Source organism: Dermochelys coriacea, chromosome 9, assembly GCF_009764565.3.
Source record: "Dermochelys coriacea isolate rDerCor1 chromosome 9, rDerCor1.pri.v4, whole genome shotgun sequence".
NCBI classification, from domain to species: domain Eukaryota; kingdom Metazoa; phylum Chordata; order Testudines; family Dermochelyidae; genus Dermochelys; species Dermochelys coriacea.
The window spans coordinates 789,287-806,488 of NC_050076.1; the positions used below are offsets into that span (position 1 = coordinate 789,287).

General features: G+C 49.6%; 1 protein-coding gene across 1 annotated transcript in view; it reads right to left on the minus strand.

Annotated features, from left to right (window-relative positions):
- Positions 1-390: 390 nt before the first annotated feature.
- BDH1 (3-hydroxybutyrate dehydrogenase 1) overlaps positions 391-17,202 on the minus strand; it is a 45,093-nt gene continuing 28,281 nt past the window's right edge. The window contains 5 exon segments of the mRNA XM_038417800.2: positions 391-1,951; positions 1,954-2,261; positions 2,263-2,314; positions 6,706-6,858; positions 14,058-14,199. Of these exon segments, the coding sequence (XP_038273728.2) occupies positions 1,848-1,951; positions 1,954-2,261; positions 2,263-2,314; positions 6,706-6,858; positions 14,058-14,199 (759 nt within the window). The 3' untranslated portion in view covers positions 391-1,847.

The window sequence follows — 17,202 nt, forward strand, 5'->3', positions numbered from 1 at the left end:
TAATGCAACATTTTTGGTGTCCCGGATTAGGCTCACAGGCTCAATTCTATAGCTTTTTAATGGTACAGCTCTCATTGAAGTCATAGTGGGCATTTTACACAGACTAAGACCTAGATGTCTGGGTCTAAAGTAGTCACTATGTGTGAGTCCGGTATTTGTCATGAGATAGAGTAGACTGGTTACTTACTATAGTCAGAGTCTTAAAGAGCCCAACTTGGAATTTAGAAGACCACAGAAACCTATTACAATTCAACAAGCTGTGTAAAGTGGCAGTGTGCACATGTCCCTCTGGTACCAAACCTGCAGAACTCAGGTGTTAACGTTGGGCCAAGTACAGATGTCAGCCCTCTCACCTTAAATATCAAAAAACAAAAAGCTGGAGCCTGTGGACTTTATCACCATTAGTTTAATGTTAATCAAGACAAAGGATATTTTGATCACTTCCTCTTTCTACTTGCTACAGTACTTACAACAGTGCAACAAATCCTCTCTCTCCAATTTTCTCTAAGAAAATTAACTCGCAGTTACATTTTGCTCACCTCCCACACTTCAAAAATGTAACACTCAGCACTCCTCTGAGAAAGGCTTTTTTTGTTGCTGGTGTTGATTTTTATGGATGTATTTTGTCTGTTTTTTTTTTTACAGTACAAAATAATGTTTCTAAGTAAGGCTGCGATGTTGGCAATTTTTTTAGTAATTCATGGCAGAGATGTGGGGGAAAATGTATAAGTCACAGAAGAGGAGGGGGTGGGAGATCGAGCCCACCCCACAACAGTGGCTCCTGTCCTGCGCAGCAAGCCTTGGCTCCCTACTCCCAGCCTTGTGACCTGACACACGAGGTCTCAGTGCCATTCAGGTATGGCCCTTCTGCACTTTTGTAGAGGGATACAGAGGGATCAATGGGCCAAACCTGAGTGTCACACCATGGATTAGGTTGCAACGTCACTCAGGTTGGAGGCCTAGTAAAATGTGGTTTTTACAGCCATTTCCAATATTCATGGACTTATTCAAATTCCATGATTTCTGTGATCACTGTGACCTCTATGACAAAATCGTAGCCTTATGTTCTCAGTCAGTAAACATAATAAACATCATGGATATTAAACTGCCCTTAGAAGTTTATTCCTTTTTTTATTGATTTTCTACTAAAGATCATATCCAAACTACTTAGCTAGACAAATGTTTCAGCTCCCATAACTCCGCAGTGTAATTATTACTCTTATTATGTACGGTTTGTATTGCGTAGGCCTAGAAGACCCAATCAGATCAGAGCCCCATTGTGCAAGGCACTGTTCAATCTGTGGTAAGAAGGTGATGTAACTCTGAGGTCCCCAGTGAAAAAATGACATTCATCGTCAAGGTGAATGTAACTGTTGGTTCTGAATGATCCTGCAAAATACAGGAACTGGTTCTCATATACGGAAATGGGTCAGTGCTGCTGCTGCACTACATTACGTCAACACTAGTGCAATTCCTCCGAGGCAGGAATTGTCAAAGCTGGTGTAACTTGGTCAGCGGAAACTAGACTGAAAATCCCTTCAGAGCAATTGTAAATTCAATGAGGAGTGTAACTTGGCATCTGATTTTGGAAAAAAAAAGGAATATTTGAAATAAATAGTACAGAGCTGGGTCCCTACAATATACATAAACATATTCCTGCCTACGAAAGGTCCCATGCAACAATTACTGCCTTTTAAATTACATTCAAATGTTTAAATTAACCTTTTAGATCTAAATTATGGTACCTTGAAATCAGCTAAAAAGATACAAAAGTGACTAATGGGAAATTTGTACAACATGCCCTTTGAAATTAACCTCCCACCGTGGCAGCCTAGCGACGAGATGCCTCAGTAAATGTAGATCCGATCTGAAAAAGCAGCAGGCAAGTGCGTCATGATTTGCACGCGCAGCCACCAGTAGTAATCCATGGGGTGGTAGCGGGTGTAGGGGAGGACGACGTCAGTGCATGGGTGATGCTGTTGATGACTGGCGAGGTGTCTGGTGAGCCACTGTTGCAGTAACTCTCCATCTTGGTGATTTGCTCATCCAAGTACTTCCTACCGTAGTCTTTGCGCACAGTTTCTGGAAGCTCCTTCCACATTTTCTCTGCTATGGCTTTAATTCGCTCAGGGGTGTACAGATTGGTGGCCCCTATGAAGTTCCCAGGTTCCACCACACAGATCTTCACTCCTTGGGGGTGCATCTCGTACCGCAGGCAATCGGAGAAGGCTTCCACCCCAAACTTAGTGATGCAGTACGATTCGAGCAGGGCTGCCCATCCGACCCATCATGCTGCTGATATTCACCACACGACCTAGGAAGGTGCCAGGTAAATCACAGGGACATCAGCAGAAGGAATGAGCACTACCTACTCAACACATTCGATTGACTTCAGAGCCTGTTCTGATGCTCCTGAAATCTCCTGAGCCTTGGGCATTTTTTCTAGTTAGGTGGGAGTACTGTGTGTAATCACTGTGACTGTGTGCAAATGGGATAACAAGTGCATGCCAATTGCTAATTGGGTAATCAGCAAACCAGGGACCAAAGGCTACTCAGCCAGTGAAGCTGATATGCCAGTGCAGAGAGGGACCTAGGACAGCTGATGGAAGCAAAGGCACTCAGTGCAGATTTCCTGAGAAATACAGGGCTGAGACCAGTTTCCTCATAGTTCCTTGGGTTCCTCCCAGTTCCAAGTCCCCAGCCCTTGCCCTTTTGCCCAGAAGCTAATCTCACCCCCCCCAAGGGAGGAGAATGGTCAGAGATTATCCCTGTGCTGGGATAATGAATTTCTGTCTCATGTTTTTGTTCAGTTTGCTGAACCAGAGGGTCTGTCCGGATTTTCCCTGGGAGGGTGTGGCAGTGCAGCTGTGTTATCAGTCGAACAGGTATGTGGCTGCACAGAGATGCACAGTCCAGTTGCACAATGTGTTTAAAGGATGCTTAGTGCCAGTTGTATCCCTATTCATTTTTGTTGCCAAAGGCACGGCAGCAGTATGAGTGTATAGCAAAGTGCGCCAGTCGTTACAAGACAGCATATAGGCTGCAGCATATAGAGAGATTGGAGGTTCATCAGCAAAGAGCTAGATCTGTCTGAGTAGAAAACAGCTGCCAACCCACTGGAAGGGATGAGGGTGTTTTGCAATCTGCCCCTCTGCCTGAAATACCTTGGAGATCATTCCTTTGTTTCCATAACTGGCCATCAGTCACAACCCTTTCAGAAACGGTGTTTCAGCCACATGGACTGGCAGGACAGAGCTAATCGCCAGAGCTGGCAGGACTCTAGGTGTTTTCTGAGCACCAGCCTGGGCATGCTGAGTTAGCAATATGAACACAGGAAAACAGCCTGCTCCCAGCAACAACCTTAGAAACCAGAGGCAACCCACCAACTTCAGTGGAGTGGCTCCGAGTTTCTGAGTCAGTAATCGAGAGCACAGTTTGGCCCTTTCGTAGTGTATGAAAATATGAACAGGAGCAGTTAGGAGCCAAGTCATCCCCTGGGCATCTAGGAAACCTGTCGCCAGGCTGCACCGAAAGGCCTCGAGGGCTGCTGACCACTGATTACAAGCGCAGTCTGAAGAAAGATTTAATTCTGTTGGTGGCTCTAACTGTGGGTTGTTGCAGTGCAGGATGGGCACGTGCCCATGGGAAGCTGCACAGTGCTCTCGACAGCCACCCGCCTGCCATGGATTTACATTGTTCTCCAGGAGGCAGATTTAAATAGCAAGTTAGAACTGACACAAAGTTACATTCTCTAAATTCAGCTCCTCCTACTGCCCTTCTGCATCCGGCTGGTCACCGTCTCGGGGAGGAGCAAACAAACCTGCCAGCTGCAAGGCGCTCGTGGGCGTGTGCTGATTCCCACACAGCGACGCTGTTGGCATAGCTGCTCCCGGAGCAGCACAGGGTAATGCAACCACCCACATACCCGCATTCCTGCGCCTGCCCAGGGCCGAGAACCACGAGCAGGAACCGGGAGCAGAACTCTGCGGCCGAAGTCAGCCTCATCCGGCATGTCTGACAAATGCAAAGACTGCAGAGGAGGAGACAGCTGCAGGACATGCCCTTAGACTCTGACCTTCAGAACGTCAGAGTTCTGGTTCACCAGCACTTCATGCAGGGTGACGGCGAGGCACTAAGCAGAGGCTGGGACAAGGAGCTGGGCCAATCCTGTCCGGTGGGAATTAAGGGTGCTCGGCAGCAGGCCTTTATGTAACTCTCAGACCACATGAATGGCTGTCCTCAAAGCCCCTGACACCAGCCTGAGTTCGTACAATAGTGAGGATAAAAGGTGCAGGGCGACGCAGGCTGCCAGGAGGAGACTTCCTGAGGACATGGGGGGCTTGGTGTCTGCCTCCAGGCAGCGAGCGGAGCAGCCAAAGGGTCCTTGCTGGTTGGCAGCAACAAGTGCTATGAGCACATCTCTGCTGGGCTAGCAGGCTGGGCCCATCCCAGCGAGGTGCAGCCCTGGAGGACTCTTTTCCCTCGATGGCATTGCTCTGATGCCCCTGGTCTGGGGTTGTGCCTAGAGGCCATTTGGAAACCTCGGCTAGTGCCATTTAATTGGATGTTGTAATTTCCTGCACCATCTGTCTCTCACTGCTGTTAATGTAACACCCCAGACACAGCAGTCATACCTGTAGTGGGCTTTGAGGTTAAGAAGAGTTGTAATTTAATAGCTTAGCTGGCTCACTATGGGACTTTCTTCCCCTTTCCTCTCTTTGCAAAATCCATGTGAACCCCAGGTTTGTGATCTTTAGTTTAGAAACCCCACTGCTGGAAGCTCCGCGCTCACTATGACGAGCCACCTGACACTAACAATCCCCATGTCAGCAGCTCTGCTCCGCACTCACTAGGACGAGCCAGCAACACTAACAGTCCCCATGTCAGCGGCTCCGCACTCACTAGGATGAGCCACCTGACACTAACAATCCCCATGTCAGCAGTCTCTCCGCACTCACTAGGATGAGCAGCCAACACTAACAGTCCCCGTGTCAGCCGCTCCGCACTCACTAGGATGAGCAGCCAACACTAACAGTCCCCGTGTCAGCCGCTCCGCACTCACTAGGATGAGCAGCCAACACTAACAGTCCCGTGTCAGCCGCTCCGCACTCATAGGACGAGCAGCCAACACTAACAGTCTCCGTGTCAGCCGCTCCGCACTCACTAGGACGAGCCACCTGACACTAACAATCCCCATGTCAGCAGCTGTCTCCGCACTCACTAGGACGAGCCACCTGACACTAACAATCCCCATGTCAGCAGCTGTCTCCGCCTCACTAGGACAGCCACCTGACACTAACAATCCCCATGTCAGCAGCTGTCTCCGCGCTCACTAGGACGAGCCACCTGACACTAACAATCCCCATGTCAGCAGCTGTCTCCGCGCTCACTAGGACGAGCCACCTGACACTAACAATCCCCATGTCAGCAGCTGTCTCCGCGCTCACTAGGACGAGCCACCTGACACTAACAATCCCCATGTCAGCAGCTGTCTCCGCGCTCACTAGGACGAGCCACCTGACACTAACAATCCCCATGTCAGCAGCTTCTCCGCACTCACTAGGATGAGCACCAACACTAACAGTCCCCGTGCAGCCGCTCCGCACTCACTAGGATGAGCAGCCAACACTAACAGTCCCTGTGTCAGCCGCTCCGCACTCACTAGGATGAGCAGCCAACACTAACAGTCCCGTGTCAGCCGCTCCGCACTCACTAGGATGAGCAGCCAACACTAACAGTCCCTGTGTCAGCCGCTCCGCACTCATTAGGACGAGCCAGCCAACACTAACAGTCTCCGTGTCAGCCGCTCCGCACTCACTAGGACGAGCCACCTGACACTAACAATCCCCATGTCAGCAGCTGTCTCCGCACTCACTAGGACGAGCCACCTGACACTAACAATCCCCATGTCAGCAGCTGTCTCCGCGCTCACTAGGACGAGCCACCTGACACTAACAATCCCCATGTCAGCAGCTGTCTCCGCGCTCACTAGGACGAGCCACCTGACACTAACAATCCCCATGTCAGCAGCTGTCTCCGCGCTCACTAGGACGAGCCACCTGACACTAACAATCCCCATGTCAGCAGCTGTCTCCGCGCTCACTAGGACAAGCCACCTGACACTAACAATCCCCATGTCAGCAGCTCTGCTCCGCACTCACTATGACGAGCCAGCAACACTAACAGTCCCCGTATCGGCTGCTCCGCACTCACTATGACTAGCCACCCTACAATAACAAACCCAGGGCCATCTGAGATGCAGCAGGAAACAATTTCCCTGATGCCACTGTAGCTTCTCCAGGCCAGCAAGCAGAGCCAGTTTATTTACAGAAGGGCAACTCGGGAGGTGCTTTTAGCCACATATCTACCATGTCCAGCAACTCCAAAGCAGTTAAAAGGAGTTATGAAACCCGTCCGGTGATGGACTAAAACGGATGGACAATAATATAGAACCCTGCCCTGCGGGGGAAAGTCACTAGCAGACTGTTTGGGCGCTTCTCTGTTGCCCTTCACTGAGTGGCGTTCTTTCACACCCACTGTATCCAGGTGTGAATACTGCTCTTCTCAGCCGGTAGCATTTCACACATCCCTCACACCAGGAACAGGACAATGAGAATCGGCCCTTCATCCACTAACACCCAGAGAAGCAGGAGAGCAGGGTTACAAACATGCTTGGGGGATGCTAACATGCAGGAAATCACTCACCTTTGGCCCTCCGGATTAGAGGGAGGAAAGCCTTGGTGGTTCGGATCGTCCCCCACAGATTCACTTCAGCTACCTCCTTGTACGTCTCCATGCTGGTGAACTCTACTTCTCCAAACGTGGAGATCCCAGCATTGTTAACAAGCCCCCAAAGCCCTGAAGATTAAATCCAGCATGAAAAATCACCACTTTGCAATTAATGACAGAATCCTGGGAAAGGGCTTTCTAATGGATTATCGAATCATATCGTGCAGCTTTTAATTACAATAATACCAAGGTCTGATAGCACTTTTCATCTGTGGCTCTCACAGCACTGTACAGAGGAGGTCAGCATCATTTCCCCCATTTCATAGGTGGGGAAACTGAGGCATAGAGTCATGATATGATTTTCCCAAGATCACCCAGCAGGCCAGTGGCAGAGCCAAGAATAAACCCAGGTCTCCTGAGTTTCAGACTATCCACTAGGCCTCACTGCCTTCTCATCATAACCCATAAAGATGAATTCCAGAGTGGAAAGAACCCAAATCTGTGCTCACCTAACTGAGCAGACCATCGTCACAATCTGTTCAGCAACACCTAACTCAGAGAGCATTACCCAAATGCATCCGATGAAGTGAGCTGTAGCTCACGAAAGCTTATGCTCTAATAAATTTGTTAGTCTCTAAGGTGCCACCGGTACTCCTTTTCTTTTTGCGAAATCATGTTAATGAAATTCTAAATGAAATAAATACAGAATCTCAGCCATATCTAAACTTTCCTCCTTCTTTATCAGATTAAAACTTAGGAAAAAAAATCCTGTCTCCAAATGCAAACAAGAACTGGAGAGATCTAGCAGAGACAATGGAGTGTTGTCTGGAGTTAGTTACGTGCCGCAGTGCAGGCATACAAGGAAAGAGACACTGGAAAAGAAAATGCCAAACTGAAACTGTCTCTGCAAATCCAAATGTATCATAGCTAGATTGGGCTGAAATGTCATGAGATCATCACAGAGCATTAGTTCTCATACAACACATAGCTGCCCATATTTCCTGTGGCCTGCAATACTGTAAGAACCTAACAGTACTTTGGTGCTTCCACTCAGGAGGTGCAGAGATCCTGAAAATGACTGAAAGGAGAAAGATCAAAGTTTGAGATCTGGATGCAGATTCAGAGTGTCTTTTCCTCAGATCTCCATGTTATCTTCATGGTGAAATAAGACCCAAGTAATCACATTACAGGGCACAATGCAGATCTGTGCCACTTTATTTCATAACCCGAGAAACATTCTTTGTGAATTGGACTAAAAAGAAACTACATCCAAAAGCAAAAGCCACACATCCTCTTCATAAAGGGCTTGTCTGCACTAGAGCTTTGCACCGCAAAGTTGTTAACCAATTTGTAAAGGCTAGTATGAACACTCCCCCAAGCCCTAAGGTAACGACAAACTTTTGTAGTCTGGAACAAACATGTAGGAAGTGTCCAGACTAGCTTTTACAAATGGATTAACTGCCTCAAAGTAACTGTCAATCCGCTAATTTGAGCTAAAAACTCTAGTGCTGACATAAAAGCCAGAAGGTTTGCAATGCTGGGGGAGGGGAGTGTGCGATGTGTGCACATCTCTCCTGACTCTGTCTTTTGTTCTTCCTAGGAAAAAGAAGAGGAAACTGACCACTGCTGTTCTCGTCTTCAGTGATTAATGAATGACTAGAGGAGGAATGTGACATAATTTGAACCAACTTGATACAGGAATCTACCTGCCATCAAAGACTATTGCCAAGTCCCATGACATGGCTTCGCTTTGTTGTCTAGTAAAAGCCAAATGCTACCTGCTGATTGGGTGTTTGACAGAGCCCATGTTCTGGGAACTAAGCCACGGAGGGCAAACTCCTAATCTGCAGCTGAGAATTTTGGGCTGTTGGATGTTTAGACATGTACTTAATCACAGTAATGTTTATTTTATACGAATTACGGAACAATTAGTCTCTGGCTTCCTCTGTATTACTTCAGTTAGAGCCTTACTCTTCCCCGTGGCAGTTCTCTGCTACCAGGGCTGAATTAAGGACATTCTTTAGGGGAAGGAAATTGCCGGTTATCAAAGTGTTCCTAACATTCCATCAGATGCCCGTGGGCAGCTGAGGCTTTCACAGAGCAGAAGCTCAAGTGCTGTCCTCTCCTCACAGTGAGGTGTTTCCGGTGAGTACATGTCTTTCTCACTCAGGCTGAAGACAAGTCAATTCTGGCCTCCCCGCCGGAGCCTGTACAATCTGAGAAAGCGTTAACGCTTTGCAGGAAACTTCCCAGAGGGGCTCTCCGTTTCTATGAATTATTTGCTTAGCTGATGTGGTCTTCTAAAAAAAAATGGTCTCTAATCTTCAGTCGTCCAGATGTGGCCTCACGATTGCCCTTCTGGGTTTACAAGAGAGCAGTATTGCATCCACTACTGGCCCAGCTCAGCACATGAATATGGAAAGGGAATCAATTAATGATCCTCCTCCCCAGGCCTCTGCTGCCTCTGAATGGGGCTAATTATGCCTGTTAATTAATTTATTGCAGCTTGTAAAGTAATAAACAAAACATAATTAGCACCCATCTTCAATTCTTCTCACCAACACAGGTCCCAGTCCTGCATGCCTTGAGCATCCAGAACTGTTGTGGATTTTAATGGCCTCAGTGGGAGTTCTGGGTTCATGAGGCCTTTAGGACTGGTTCCACTAACTAGTTAATGTTCACAGTGCCCTCGTGCAGAAGGCAAGCCTCAATGTCTGCATTGGGCAAATGAGACACAGCCTCAGCGGATGATTTGCCGTACGAGTCAGACCTGAGACTAGGACTCAGAAATTCCTCCCTCTCCCAATAGGGCATGGCCATGTTCCCCCTCCACCCACCCTCTCTCCCTCCCTGTAAAGTGAACACCACAAAGACACAATGGTCTGATATAGCAAATGAACAGTGCAAAACAAAACTGCTGGCAGTCTCGGGATGGACAGCTCCAGAGACTGAGGGTTCGCTCCTGCTAGGGTGGAGCACTCTGGCCCCAATCTAGCAAAGCACTTAAACTGGTGCTTAACTTTAAGCAGATGAGTGGAGCCCCACTGGCTGCTGTTTATTCTGGGAATGGAGCAGACTTCACTGGTACAAGCATCCCCACACTGTCCTGGGTGCTTCAGCAGTGATCTTCCAGGACAACCAACTTTGGAAGCGAGTTCTCTCTCTACGTCTCCAATGGCACTGCCAAGGAGGGTACCAATGCTGACAGGATTACTTTGCGATGTGGTCACCTCTCTGTTTGAATCTGGGTGGAGACCCACCAAACAAACATGAGGTGGTAGCAGCTTTCAGCTATACACACAGCCAATCTGGACTAGATTCCAATGGGCAGCTTGCAGGTGGGAGATGTGAGTTCTGCTCCCCAGATTCGCTATGTGACCTGAGGCAGGTCATTTAACCTACCTGTAAAACAAGGCTAATGACACTCGCTCCCTAGGATGTGGGTAGGTTTGTGAGGCACTGGGAGAACAGAGACACAGCAGCACAAAGTGCCGTTATTACAACCCTGCAGACAAAGCCCCCTCGGCTTCCAGGAGGCCTGGTTGATGAAGTGAATCCAGACAGAACATGAGGAAACTTCTCCAGCCTCACAGTGGGGTTTATAACAGGGGCAGATTATCATAGGTGGTTCCATGCCAACCTCTCCCCTAGTTTACTAAGAGGCTGAGCTCTGGCATGGCACCACCTGGTGCACAAAGCGTGCATGGCACCAGTCCTGCTGATAACACAAGCAGGTTTTCCATTCAGGATGAAGAAAGATTTGGCTCATCAAAACTCAAGGCCAGCACCCAGCTGGAGCCTGGCCCCGGGTGTGAACCGGTGCCCTGCCGCCGCTGGAGCCAGGCCCCGCTGGTGTGAACCGGTGCCCTGCCGCCGCTGGAGCCAGGCCCCGCTGATGTGAACCGGTGCCCTGCCGCCGCTGGAGCCAGGCCCCGCTGATGTGAACCGGTGCCCTGCCGCCGCTGGAGCCAGGCCCTGCTGATGTGAACCGGTGCCCTGCCGCCGCTGGAGCCAGGCCCCGCTGATGTGAACCGTGCCCTGCCGCCGCTGGAGCCAGGCCCCGCTGATGTGAACCGTGCCCTGCCGCCGCTGGAGCCAGGCCCCGCTGGTGTGAACCGGTGCCCTGCCGCCGCTGGAGCCAGGCCCCGCTGGTGTGAACCGGTGCCCTGCCGCCGCTGGAGCCAGGCCCCGCTGGTGTGAACCGGTGCCCTGCCGCCGCTGGAGCCAGGCCCCGCTGGTGTGAACCGGTGCCCTGCCGCCGCTGGAGCCAGGCCCCGCTGGTGTGAACCGGTGCCCTGCCGCCGCTGGAGCCAGGCCCCGCTGGTGTGAACCGGTGCCCTGCCGCCGCTGGAATTTTGGGGGGATTTTTTGAAAGCCTGAAAAGGGGGTTTCAGGATGAGGTACCTGTTGAGTATGGGTCGTAGTTGTTTGATGGTACCCCATATGGGTTCCAGTGAGGAGTGGTAGGGGACAACTAGGGTTGTGAGGTCAGAGGGGTTTTATTTCTGTACTGAAGCAGGTTCTCTTGGGATCTTTGGGCGGCCTGTTCCAGGATACAATTCACTGCATGGATACCACTTGGCACTCCAACATCATCAATTTATCAGCACTACACCACACCGGTGCTGAATTATCTGACCCAGGGGCTGAATTTCTGACCCACTACAGACCCTGGTATCATCTAACATTCGGAGGACTAGAATCCCGGTAGCCCTGCCTAAAAGATTCTCTCTCAACGATCATGAGATCACCCGCACTTACCATGCCCATACTGAAAGGCATAAGAAAAGAGTCATCTGCCTGGACACCCTACACTCTTGATCATTACATTGACTGCTTCAGGGAAAACATTGACTGTGAAACCCTAACAAACACCATATCCACACAATCTCTCCACCGCTGGGAGGGTAGCTATAAAGCCCCTGAAATCCAACCACCAGAGAGCAACCAAACCAGCGGGCAAAGGGGCCACCATCGTAGTCCTCAATCATGATGACTATGCTAATGAGGCCAAACGACAACTCTTCAGATAGCACCTGCTCTACAGAACTCAGTGAAGACTCCACACCAGAATTCACCCAGAAATATAAGGATATCATCAAATTCTTCCCCAGACAACTCCCAAAGAAATTCTACAATCTCATCCCCCACAAGCCCACCATGGGGACCTTCTGCATGCTTCCCAAGACACACAAACAAGGGAGCCCAGGCAGGCCCATAATTTTTCTAGGCCCTAAAAATCAAGATTTGAATAAAGAGACCATTGGAATAAGACATAAATCTAATCTATAACTCACTAACACCCCCCCAATAAAACACAAAGCTGCCTCCTTCCCACTTCCTTTCCCCCCATGACTGGAGAGGTGTTAACAGGCTACTTCCCCTGAAACTGGTCCTTTGAAATACGTGTTAACTCCTTATGCTAAACAATCTGTTCCACCTTGTGTATAGCTGTGACAGCTGAGTACATTTTCCAGATCTGAGGGAGAGCTCTGTGTAAGCTCAAAGGCTTGTCTCTCTCCCGCAACAGAAGTTGGTCCCATAAAAGATATTACCTCCCCCACCTTGTCTCCCTCATAATCCCCAGTACACATACAAAATGATGGGGTCTAAATTAGCTTTTGCCGCTCAAGAAAGAGAGCTTGGCATCATTGTGGATAGTTCTCTGAAAACAGCCAAAAAAAGCAAACAGAATGTTGGGAATCATTAGGAAAGGGAATATATAAGACAGAAAATATCATATTGACCCTATATAAATCCATGGTACGCCCACATCTTGAATACTGTGTACAGATGTGGTCGCCCATCTCAAAAAAGATATACTGGAATTGGAAAAGGTTCAATAAAGGGCAACAAAAATGATGAGGGGTCTGAAACAGCTGCCATATGAGGAGAGATTAAGAAGACTGGGACTTCTCAGCTTGGAAAAGAGACGACTGAGGGGGATGATCAAGATCTATAAAGTCATGACTGGTGTGGAGAAAGTGAATAAGGACGTGTTATTTGCCCCTTCGCATAAGAATCAGTAGTTACCCAATTAAATATATAGACATCAGTTTTAAAACAAACATGAGGAAGTACTTCTTCACACAATGCACAGTCAACCTGTGGAACTCATTGTCAGGAAATGTTGTGGAGGACAAAAGTATAATTAGGTTAAAAAAAATTAGCTATGTTCATGGAGGACAGGTCCATCAATGGCTGTTAGCCAAGACGGTCAGGGACACCCCCACCCCCATGCTCTGGGTGTCATTAGACTTCTGACTGCCAGAAGCTGGGAATGGGCGACAGGGGATGGATCACTTGATAATTGCCCTGTTCTGTTCATTCCCTCTGAAGCACCTGGCACCAGCCGCTGTTTGAAGACAGGATACTGGGCTGGATGGACTATTGGTCTGGCCCAGTATGGTCGTTCTAAATCATGTTGTGGATATAGCCCTAAGTTTACCCTCACAGGCAATTTGCACCAGCATCCTCCCACTGGGAGTTTCACCAAATGGGGGATGTTCTCCCTTATGCTGGGGCTCCATGGCAGACCTCCAGGGGAGACTGTGAGATACACACATCCCCTGGCCATTCTGGATCACTCACTTTTGGGGCTGTGCTGGCCAACTGTTCCCAGCTCCTGAAGGGAAAGTGGGAGGTTTCAGATGCTTTGCTCTCCCCTCCTGCAGGACTTTCCTCAGTGGGCCCCATGTGCTGGACTGCACTGGTGTAGCCCAGGGCCAAAGCTCTGTAGTAGGAGAGTGTAGAAAGCCAGTGGGAGACACTGTTTAACTGGGAGAGTGCGGGAGAGGGGGTGAGTAACTGAGATAGCAGCTGGCACCCAGCTGATTCTTAACACATATTTCAAAATGTAATTCCTGTTCAAACCATATCCTGCTGTCTACATTGCTTCAGGTGGCTCCTGTCCCACTGGGATGCTCCAGAAGATTCCCTGCTGTGCCTGGCACTGCAGGACCTGCTGAAGCATGAAAGAGGCTTATAAAGGCTCTGGCTGCATGCTGCAGCAGCTCGTGCTGAAGCATCAGAGCAGAGCTGGAGGTGGGCAGCACGACTCCCATGGGGCCTGAGCCATGTGGGGCACTCAGCACACTCCTGGAAAGGCTCACATTTGGATAGGTGAGGCTACTTTTAATCTTTGTGACAGAGAGTCTCATAGTGATCTGGGGGTCTGGATGGGAGCCTGCTCAGCACTGCTGCTGCTTGAAGCTTTATCCCCTTCACACACAGCTTTTGGAGCCTGCCCTGAAAATCACTTGAGGCTCAAGCCAAGAGAGCTCCTTCCGTGTAAATCTGTGACACAAAACCCAATGAACAACCTCCCCCTTTCTGGGGGTCCTTCAAACTGGCACCCATACGCTCCACCGCTCGGTCAATCTCTTGACTGTTGCAGACATTGAGCTGGATAGTTCTCATTCGCTCACTCTTCATATTGTCCAGTTCTTGAGAACCTGCTTTTCCTTGGTCCTAGGCAGAGGAAAGAAATCAGTTTACATCTGTTTGGGACTTGTGTGAAGTTTGTGAAAGAAGAAAAGGGCTAAGGCAGCCGCTAAAAGAAAACCATGAGAGTTCAGTGGGCGGTTACTGGATGGCTGGCTTGCCCCTGCAGCTCTGGGGTGGAGGGGAAAGCTCTTTCCATAAGGAGGGAGTTACTCTCCCTGGAAGAATATCCCTCTGGGAGACCCTCCCCTGACCATTAGCCCTGGCTGCTGAGTCTCCCACTGAATCTGCTTTGAAGAACTGCTCCTTTCTGAGGGAAAGAGAGAGTGCGAGATGTTACTTCCACATGACTCAGACTTATGGGGCTTGGGTAATGCCCCACACTGAGAGCAAAAGGGGGCTGGGTCCCTCCTTCCTTTGGGCAAGTAACTCAGCTGAGTTGAGTTGAGACTTGCTCTTTAAGATTCACGTTCGGCTGGAAAACGATAACATATCGTGTGCAGAAAATCACCCAGCAGCGAGAGTGGCTGTAAGCTTAACACAAACCCGTCCTTAATCACAGAATCAGGGCTGGAAGGGCAATGGGGCATCTAGTCCAGCCCCTTATAATGTGTGGGCATCTCTGCACCCTTCTTTCTTATAAGCCACTGGCTATGCAGGGTTCTCGCACACAGAGGTGAACGTGCAGATCAGAGGTGCTTGTGGCCCTGCTACTGCTCAGGATGGTGCCTCGAGGCCAAAGAACCTGGCTGTCCCTCTCTCTCTCTCAGCAGTTTTCCCAGAACAGATAGACCGTGGAAGAGGCTCTCCCCAGGGCCGACTCCTGATCACTCCCTCCCTGTTCCTATCTCCCCTCCTTGGTACCTTTCTTCTCAGCTGAACATGCCCAATCCCCTCAGTGGGTCCTTTCAGAATTTACATCCTAACCCCTTCACCATGTTTACTGCCCTTCTCTCCAGCTGATCCAGGCCAGCCGGCAGCAGGACACTCCAAACTGATGACACTGCTCCAGAGATCACCCATGGGCACATCCCCTTGGCTGCATTTACTCTCACTGCATCCTTTTATTACACACCTCTTTCCCAGCAAGCTCACTCTCATCAATATGTCTGCTCCGAGCGGTTCCCCCAGCGGTGTGGAAATGTGGGCAGTGTTCACGTATCCACCTGGACTCTCATTCGGTCATGTTTTACACTGTATTCTAAGCTCTCTCTGCTCTTGCCTCCTGTCCCCCAGCACACGCTGCAGCTCCTCCCTCTCCACATGGTGTCAGCAGCACGGTTTGGACCTGATGCTGAGAGGTGGCCGTGAGTTTCACAGGCTCATCCCTTCTCAGGACCAGTCCCTTGACTGGCAAGACAGCACTAGCTACAGGACAGCGCTGGCCATTGCACAGATCCCTTGGTGCCGATGGTGAAAGTCTGGCTTGAAAAAGCCTTGTGTCCTCTCCTCATTGCGAGAAACTCCCTCTGCCTCAGCTCCACAACATGTCATCAGGAAACAGTTCTCTTTTTCTTCTGCACAAGCCAGTCACACAGCTCGTCCCTTGTGTGACAGCAGCTGAGCTCCGGTCTCCTTCCTGCTGTACCCTCTCTAGCTGGCTCTGCATTAGTTCCCTGCTGGTTAGCATTAATATGCAAGCACTTTAGGGCTCTTCTCTTCTGACCTTTTACAACTGATTTGGCAAAATATCCCTGAGAGAATAAAACTGCCCTCACTCTCCTCTCTAGACTTGTAGATGAGAGAGCTGGGAGAGACCTGTCAGAGCACCCAGCCCACAATGCTGGGGCAGGCCAGTTTCTGTGGCACATTCTCCAGTGCTTTGTACTGTCTAGTTCTAAATAGCCCAAGTGACAGAGCTTCCCCTGCTTCCCTGGGCAGGCTATCCACCGCCTACGTTCTCCCTGAGACTGAGGGTTGGCCTCTACTTGGAAGTGATATCAACATAAACTACACCGGTCATGGGCGTGAAAACCCCAGATCCCTGATGGATGTAGCTATTCCGTGCTTCCATCAACACAGGGAGGTGGTGTTCCTGCACCAACAGAACAACCCCTTCCATCGGTGTAGGCTGTGTCTACACTACGGGGCTATGCCGACACAGCAATGCTGATAGTCTCCATAGGGCAGACATACCCTCAGCCTACCTTTCCCCTAGCTTGGAGCCCACTCAACCAGAAGGCTGATCCTCCCATCTGTCCAATCCCAACATCTCACTGTGTTGGCAGAATGATGGCCGCAGATCCCTAAGTCCCTGCGCTTCTGCTTCTTCCAAGGATTCTCCTGAAGGCTCCTCCTTTCCCAGGCCTCATCTGCTCTGGTTCGTGGTAGGATTTCTCTGGAGTTCATTAACTCACATCTCCGATGTCTTGTCTATTCTCTTCTCCATCTTTCCTTGGCATGTCTCTCCTGTTCCAGTGTGGGCAGTGTTAGTAGTGATTAGTATTTGTCCTTATAAGAAGGCATCATGTGCTTGATTCACACAGAAACATTCTGCAGAGATGCATATGAAAATGCAGGACGTTTAGACCCATGTGTGGCTTTTTGGATTGCTTGTTTTGATTGTGATTGGAAAGACAGCTTAGTGCAGACGTTGGTTGCTTGCTCAAACACAGGTGGTGCTGAGGTCAGTGTGTAGGCCAAAAAGGTCAAACAACACACAAACAGCACATCTAGAGATGCCAGGAAGAAGTCACAAAATGCAAGCATCCAAATTCCTCACAATCAGAAGACAGGGCCAGAAGAAGAAAGAGAAGACAAGTGAAACAAAAAATACCTCTCCCTGCCCCCATGGCAAACCTTGGAAAAGCTGGGAAATCAACTCCGAGAGAAGAAAATCCTGCAGCCCAGGTTCAGTGGGGTGGGTCACAATGACCATGTCACCAAGTGATGGAGGTACTGGCCAGGACTACACAGAGAAACAGGCATCTTTTGTGAGAATCCAGTTCCCACTGCACAGCCCCCAGGCCTCTGTGCCACAGCTACTTCTAGAGATACTCTTCAGCATCGTAAGGTCTCCTGGGCACTTCA